The following is an 8,903-nucleotide window of genomic DNA, read 5'->3' as shown; positions in this document are numbered from 1 at the left end:
TTTAGTTGGCTGATATTAACCCAAGATTCCTTGCAACAAAAAAAAGGCTTTCATGGTGGGACATAACACAGCAACTATGAATTGATTCCACCATCATCCATTAGAAAAATGAAAATGTATTACACAATAAGATGTGGTTCCTATATGCCTATATTTCCAAGACTCTTATTCCAAATTTACATATCATAAATCAATGCGGCAAAAAATTAGTTGTAGCATGCAAATGCATTTTTAAGGTATTGGTCCCTCAAAGCATATAAGATAATTTGGAGTAGTCCTCAGAATATGTTATTTTTAGAGAAGAAGTTTCCTAAATCCTGTAAGTTACACCAAATAGATCCCTCTAGTTTATATCTGTTTCTTTACCCAAAAGTGTAACGCTCGTTAAAATAATACTACTTATCCTGTCCTCTCTTCTATTTGTTTCCACCTCTCTTAAAACTGTTTACACTTGGACCATCGTTAGCTGACCATCACCGTCTGTTCGTTGCCAGACCATTGTATTTTTGTGGGCCATTCATTTTGCTGTTCAAGCATGCACATTTTGATGCTAATAGCATCAAACATCATTTGTATTCTAGAAGTCTAAGCTTTTCTTTTGTTCTCATTTCAATTATTTCTGAATCTTTTTGTCCTATAAGCTTTCATTACTGGTTGAACCCTCATGGACCTCAATTGCTGGTCTCTAAAAAATAGAAGTAATGATGCAGGTAGACGAACTTCTCAAAGAAAGAGAAAGTATCCACTCGTCATTCACAGCCACACGACCAGTTGTGAATTCGAATGGAAGCAGCGGCGATGGCAGCAGCAGCAGCAGCAAAGTTCCCAATGATGAGGCCAAGGTTGACAGTCCAATCGTGAATGATGGGAATGATGATGGGAAGGATAAATCTAGCAAGAAGAAATGGTTCAATCTTAATCTCAGTCGATCTGATAAGAAGACTTGAAAAACGTTAAGTCTGTTTTAATACTTGCTCAGTGTTCGTTCTCATATTTGTAGCGAATACCTTCTGATATTCAGAGGCCTCTTTCTCTCACTTGTTCATTCTTTTCTTCTGATCTCTTGCAGGTGCTGTAAGTTTTGCTTCTATAGATGTTATGCTCACTGCTTTATTTTGTAAACTAGTCAGCTGTTGGTTCACAGAGGTGTATTCATCATAATGGAGAAACCTGGTAGTAGGAAGTTACGGGTTCATTTGACTCTTTGGGAGATCAATTGATATATTTGTGGAAATATATAAGATTTGTCTTCTTTGCATGTGCTATATATTGGAAAGAGGTGAATTCGGATTTTGCCAGTATTGAATATTGCTTCATTTTTCTAACTTCCCATAGTCGCGTGGACAGAGACTCATAGTTAGACGTCTCTCCCTAATGCATTAGCCCGGGTCATCTAAATCCCACCCGGTTATTTCTGTATGGGTATAACCTAAGCACCCCGTATAAATAACCGTGTCGGGTATGATTTCATTATACTTGATCTGTCTAATCTGACTGATTCATTTAATTTTCATATTAGAGTCTATAACTATTAAAATTTTCTTAGCATTTACTGTTTATTTGATCATTACATGTGCGAGGGTAAATTTTTTGTCTACTACATATATGACGTTTAACAATGAAGTGTAAAATTACGCTGTTCGAGATGTTGTCCTTGAGAAGGATACATTCTGGAGGATATCTTAGAGTATACTAACGCGCTACAATAGAGAGATCTGATATAAGTTGGTCATTTTTTTGCAGTAAAATGAGTTGCCAAAAGATGAAATGATGAGGTCGACTACTCTTACTGTGACCAGTGTGACTAGGGGATGGTCTTCACTAGTCTATTTTTTGGTAATTTATTTTTTTCAAAATGAGTTGCTACATAATAATTCAATTGTTTTCTATTATAATTCTCACATAGTTGCTGTAGACTAAACTATAGAAGAAGAGTTGTCACATGTTGTCACATGCGCAGGTCACATCTTAAAACTAACAAATTCTTCTAGTACTCTAGTACTAGTGCATATGATGTGTGCACAATGCAAAAATATTAGAGTATTCTAGCTTGAGTTCTGCGAAATGAGAGGATTTACGTTGTTTTTCTGCAAGCATGTTTTTTTAGTTTTTGAAGGGTGAGGCTATTTTTGGAGTTCTTGAAAATTTGGCACAAAGCAAAAGGGTGGCGTTTCTTACGTAGACAGTACATATAGATTACTGATCCCATTGAGAGAGGATTACGCAGCACACATGTTATTTTAGAGAATAATGCTTGCTACCCCTATACAAAGTCATTAGCTTTTGCGATCTCTTTCTTTGGGCATTTTCTCCTTTATCAGTGGCATCTTTAGGACAATGTCATCCTAAGCATGTAACATGCTTTGTTGTGGACTTACGATTCTACTCTCTGAAAATAAAAAATATTGAAGTTGGCCTCGAATCATTTGATGTCCAACAAAAGAACCAGATCCGACACTGCTCAATTATGTAGAACCTTAGACCCTTTGAGTGTTATTTTGGACTAATTATAAGTTATACTTTGTTTGGGAACTTGCAGTTTTATTGTTAGCGTCTCAAGTCAACGTAGAAATTGGAAGACGGGAAAACTTTTCTTTTAAGGTTTTGTTTATTGTTGCTACCTTTTTTGGTTTTCTCAACAGGTATCCTCACACCTTATTATCCTCACATCTTATTATGGATGAGACTTACTCGCACTTCGTGGCTGGCGCTGACCCAAGGGTTCTATACCTGCTGGGGTATTCAAACAAGGGCCTAGCCCGCTATGAATCGTCCATCAACAGGAGCGCGGTTATTTAAAAAAAAGTCACTACTCTTTATAAAATGAGCAACTGTTAAGCTATCTTTAAATTAACACATGCAATTAGTTGGGTTCACATTTTGTATCGGAGACTCTAAACTAGATAAGTATCTCTCTCTCCCTTACCCTCTTATATGCATTAATTGAAAACAGAGCATTGGTGATGGGGTTAATGTTGTGCGCAGCGGAAATTTCGGCAGAGTTTCTGGTGCACAATAAGAGAGAAAGATCGATAAGAATTCTTGTTTCTCAAAGGGAACAAGAATCTGAAGCCTAATAACCCATCAAAGTGGGATATTTTCTCTTCCTCTCGTCAGCTCTAGGACTGCGCGTCGAGGGATCCTAAAAACTATTACAATGGCCACAAACTCAAACAACCAATTTTTACGTGGTTCGGCAAACTGCCTACGTCCACGGGGCAAAGAGGGGGATCTACTAATAGAGGGAGAGAATACAACTAGGGTTTACAATCACTCAATCTAAACCCTCTCACAAACTCTCAAATCCCTCATACAAAACTCTCTCAAAAGGGCACAAAAGAACTGCACACAAAATCTCCTTTGTACTTGCACTTTTTCTCCAAGTCTGCGTTTTTCTTTTCTTTTGGACGTCGAAACTTGCTCCCCTCTGCGATTTACCCTGCTCCTGGTACTTGCCCATCGAATAAAAAACCTAGCTACCGGTTTTTATAGGAACAAAGGTCAGGCTTGATCGGGTGGGCCTCCATGCGCTAAGAATTCACAAATGAGAACGTGGTCCCCACTTAATTCCATCTCTTCACGTGGTCTTGTCTCCCACGCTCTCCAACAATTCTCCACCTCGGTGAAGTTTTTCAAAACTGAGCCGACACCAACCAAATCAAATGCCTCACTTGTTGTGTCCAGTACGAAGTGAAACAATTCACGACAACGGACTCAATCCATAACAAGTCGAGAACCCAAATGAGAGTGCAAACACTCTCCAAATATCGGTATCAACTCACCAAATCGATTTCACCCCCATCAACTAATCCAACCCGGCTGCATCATAAAGACTGCCTACGTATCCTCTTGCCCAAGGAATCAAGCCGAACGTAGTTCACCCAAATGGCCGTGAACGACCTCAATCCAATAGAAGAGTTCGCAACCCTTCTCCAATATCATCAACTCTGCGACTGATAGCACCTCCAATGGCCTCAAACACCTCCACCTGAGGCGAACCAATGGCCGTATCCAAACTGCATCTATCAGCTGCACTCGAGTCAAAACCCAACTCATCATCTGCATCCGAATCCAAATGACTTCCACGCTGTGTCACCTCAGCTGGAATCCCAACCAATGCAGAATGACCTGGAGTATGTGGGAAAATCCCCATCCAATGTGGAGTAGCATCAATCTCCACCCGCTGCGATACCTCTAAGGTCTGTCCAAAACTCTCCACCTGCTGAGAGTCAATTGGTTTCCTCATCGAAGCCTCAACCAAAGTGACACTACCAGACCTATCTTCTAATGAAGTTTTACCTCCAATCACAGCAGTTGACAACTCTATAATAGGATGACCCAAATATGTCGAAGCCTCAGTCCAGAAACTCTTCTGCAAACCATTGCTCGACCACAAACACCGATCCTCCTCCAGTAAGGCATGGTTCTCCAAATTTGCCACCCTATCTAGTTGTCCCAAGATTTCCTTTTCAACGAAGTGTCTCGAAATGCCGTGAGCTCGGCTCCAATGCAGAAATAGGTCCATCTTGTATCTCCCACCAGAATGGAGTACCTTCACCTTTCTGTCTATCACACACTTCTTCAATCTGTTGGATACTACTAGGACTTTCTCCAAAGGGGATTTGGTTGCAACCCAAACACGCCTAGAACAGCCACCAACAAAGGAAACCAAACGCCTATTACCTCCCAATGATGCCCCCTTGGAAGGCCCCCAAACATCCACGTGAACTCCTCCAGAACGACCCTTAGCACGGTGAATAGAGGTGCCACACTTCACCTCGGTCTTCTTGCTCATATCAACATATTCACTGGACTTCAAACTACAGGTCTTTGCACCCTCTTTCAATCTATGCGATGAATCAATACTGGAATGGTCAAGCCCCAAATGCCGCAGTCTAGTCGAATCAACAGAAGTCGTCAGCTCTCAAGCCCCAAATGCCGCAGTCTAGTCGAATCAACAGAAGTCGTCAGCTCTCCACCTGCCACTATACCTCTAGTCAAGTAATACAGGTTATTTCTCCTGACGCCCTTCATCAAAATATGAGAGTCTCTCGTAATCTCGAGAACCATGTCCTCAACACGAACCTTCAGACCCTCTCCAACCAAAGCTCCAATCGAGATCAAGTTCTTCCTCAAAGAAGGAACATATCTCACATCGTTTAACTCTCTAACAGTCCCGTCAAACATCTTTATGCGAATTCTTCCTATCCCAAGGATCTGGCATGCACGGTTATCAGCCATGTACACCACACCACTATCCACCAGCTTCTCAAAACTGGAGAACCATTCCCTTCTAGGGCACACATGATAGGTCGCACCACTATCCAACATCCATTCAGATTCCTCCGAATAGCTATCTGTAGGACTGATAGAAAGCGAATAAATAGAAGAGTCAGAATTATTACCATCCGATACGATGTTTGCTTCTGATGATGGTTGCTTCCCTTTTCCCTTCTGCTTATTCTTCATCCATTCGTCGAGCTTTGGGCAGTCTTTCTTCCAATGACCAGTCTCCTTGCACCAAGCACACTGATCTTTTCCTACTCTAGACTGTGACTTCCAATTCTTTCAGTTTGGATTCTTCCCTCTTGCGACCAACGCCTCTGCTACCGACTCAGTCGAATTCTCCTTATCCTTCTTCCGAAGCTGATAATTAACCAATGCAGCAGTGACCTCACTATACGAAAGGGATGTCTTCCCATTAATCAGAGTAAGAACGAAGGTCTCATATTCCTCGTCGGGCAAGGAACTCAACAACAGCAACGCCTTGTCCTCATCTTCAATCTTGACATCCACATTCGCCAAATCCGCAAGAAGCTTTGTGTAGTGGTTCATGTGATCTCTAATGGAGGTTCCCTTCTTCAACTGGAAACGATAAAGTCTCCTCTTCAAATGCAAGCGATTTTCCACACTCTTGGTCAAATACTTGCTTTCGAGAATCTCCCAAATCTTCTTCGCAGAAGTCTCATTCATCACATCATATTTTAGATCTTGAGTCAAACAAGACCTAATCACACCACACGCCGTTCGATTCATCTTCTTCCAAACCTTCTCTTCAATGTTATCTGGCTTGCCATCTAACTCCAAGGTATCCTCCAAATTCTGCGCGTTCAGCGCATCCAAAACCTCGCATCTCCATAATCCAAAGTTGTTTGTGCCATTAAATTTCTTCACATCTATCTTCATAGAGTGGATATTCAAACTCTGAATAGTCTTCACGCCAGAAGAACCACCCTCGACTCCCGAAGCACCTTCTTTCCCCGACATCTTACGCACCAACGAACAAAGAATAGATCCAAAACTGAAAGATATAGTCTTTACCAAAAGATCCCACCTTTATCACCAACGAAGCCCTAAACGAGCCTCCAAATTGATCTACTCCTCCAACCAAACCCTAGATCTGGAATCTGGGCTCTGATACCACTTGTTGTGCACAGCGAAAATTTCGGCAGAGTTTCTGGTGCACAATAAGAGAGAAAGATCGATAAAAATTCTTGTTTCTCAAAGAGAATAAGAATCTGAAGCCTAATATCCCATCAAAGTGGGATATTTGCTCTTCCTCTCGTCAGCTCTAGGACTGCGCGTCGAGGGATCCTAAAAACTATTACAATGGCCACAAACTCAAACAACCAATTTTTACGTGGTTCGGCAAACTGCCTACGTCCACGGGGCAAGAAGGGGGATCTACTAATAGAGGGAGAGAATACAACTAGGGTTTACAATCACTCAATCTAAACCCTCTCACAAACTCTCAAATCCCTCATACAAAACTCTCTCAAAAGGGCACAAAAGAACTGCACACAAAATCTCCTTTGTACTTGCACTTTTTCTCCAAGTCTGCGTTTTTCTTTTCTTTTGGCCGCCGAAACTTGCTCCCCTCTGCGGTTTACCCTGCTCCTGGTACTTGCCCATCGAATAAAAAACCTAGCTACCGGTTTTTATAGGAACAAAGGTCAGGCTTGATCGGGTGGGCCTCCATGCGCTAAGAATTCACAAATGAGAACGTGGTCCCCACTTAATTCCATCTCTTCACGTGGTCTTGTCTCCCACGCTCTCCAACAGGTAATACATCACTAGTTCTAAAAAATCCATTACCAATGCACATCGGTGATGGAAATTGAGGCGCCACCAATAAATCTATGGCCATATATGCATTGGTGACCAGTGATATGTCACCAATGGCCATTGACGATGCGTTAACATTGACGATGAATGCACCCGTCACCGATGTTCAATGGCAATAGACAAATCGTCGCTAATGTATAAAACATTGGTGACAGGTAAGCCGTCGCCAATGATGACTGGCATGGCTAACCTGCATACATTGGCGATAGGTAGCTCATCCCCGATGATCATTGTCCATGACCTACCCATAACCATTGCCAATGATGATTGGTGATGGCTAACCTATCACCGATGTTCTATACATTGGTGATGGGTAACTCGTCAGCAATGATCATTAGCAACAGCCTACTCGTGGCCAATGTTTTTTTTCCCCAAAAAAATACCGGTTGAATCGGTTGGCTCCCTATACAATTCTATTCAATAATTTTGTATATATATTGCATATCACATCTCTATATCCAATCAAACCACAATATTCAACATTCAAACCTCATGTCCATATCCAACTCGTACAAATGATATATAAAGCACATCTAACACATCAATCCACAAAGCATTAAAATAACAAACACATACAACAATCAAATATAGAAACAACTCCACATGTTCATACATGTCTAACATGATTCAAAAGTCCATAAATATCTAATAAGATGTATCCAGCCACAAAATACAATGCATATAGAAATAACTCAATCCACATTGCCATTGTTGTCTCCTTGATTGGCTTTGGCTGCATCTGGACGACATGTACTACTGCGTTCTACGGGAGTACCTCCTATATCCTGAAAAGAATGCAAGTCAATATAAGAATGTGTTTTAGAAAATTCGTAACATATACATATATTTAGACATATACACCTCTTCACTATTGTTGTGAAATTATTTTTGAAGTTTTAAAGTCCCAAGTGTACAACTTAAAGGCTATAGTACTTACAAATCGGCCCATAATGGAATGTTTTTCTTGTTAAAATGGAACTTCTTTTATTAGATTAGTAGAAAAAAGGTAGTGAAGAAAGCAGTTGAGATGGATTTTTCTTTTTTTTTCAAAGAAAAGAAAAGAAATTCAAGAATGAGAGGGAGAAGTGAAAATAAATGGAAGAAAATTAAGAAATTAAAACGAAGAAAATGAAGGAACGATAAAACTTGTTGGTTAAAAGTTGAAGTTTTGAAGTTGCAATAGTACAACTTGAAGGTTGTAGTATATACTTATAAATTGATTCACAGGAAAAGAGGTTTTCTTGTTAAAATGGAACTTTCTTTCATTAGATTTTCCTTTTTTTTAAAGAGTAAAGAAAATTAAAACCAAGAGTATGAGAGAGAAGAGAAAATAAATGCAAGAAAATTAAGAAACTAAAACAAAGAAAAAGAGGGAAAGAAAATAGAGACAAAGAGCTAAAAGGACTAGAATTAAATGCACAAACTAAAGAAAATAGAGAATGAAAGCAAAGAGAAAAAAATAAACTTAAACTAAGGAGAAGGATAATTAAAGAGTGTTAAGAAATACTAAGATAAATCTATTATTGATTAGAAGAGAATAATGTGTAGGTATACAATCAGATAGTAATTAAAGTGGGCCCATACCCACTAACCCAATAGCTAAAACCATACTAAAATCTAACACTCCCCCTTGAGCTAGAGCATATATATCTATCAAGTCTAGCTTGCTGCACAAAATAGAGAACACATTTGAATAAACAACGTTGGTGAGGATATCTGACAACTTTTCTGAAGAGGGAGTAAATGAAGTGTAGATCACCTCTTTCATTATAGCATCC

At 40.0% G+C, this 8,903-nt stretch overlaps 1 protein-coding gene across 2 annotated transcripts in view; it reads left to right on the top strand.

Annotated features, from left to right (window-relative positions):
- LOC109840673 (chaperone protein dnaJ 15) overlaps nt 1-1,294 on the top strand; it is a 34,543-nt gene extending 33,249 nt beyond the window's left edge. The window contains exons 11-12 of one of the 2 annotated variants that reach the window (XM_020409404.1): nt 711-952; nt 1,070-1,294. In XM_020409404.1, the coding sequence (XP_020264993.1) occupies nt 711-947 (237 nt within the window). In that variant the 3' untranslated portion in view covers nt 948-952; nt 1,070-1,294. Of the gene's footprint in view, nt 1-710 lie in introns of both variants that reach the window. The other variant, XM_020409403.1, reaches the window with a different exon arrangement.

The sequence above is a fragment of the Asparagus officinalis genome, chromosome 5 (assembly GCF_001876935.1).
Source record: "Asparagus officinalis chromosome 5, Aspof.V1, whole genome shotgun sequence".
Classification (NCBI taxonomy): Eukaryota; Viridiplantae; Streptophyta; class Magnoliopsida; order Asparagales; family Asparagaceae; genus Asparagus; species Asparagus officinalis.
This window is presented reverse-complemented; position numbering and strand designations above follow the sequence as displayed.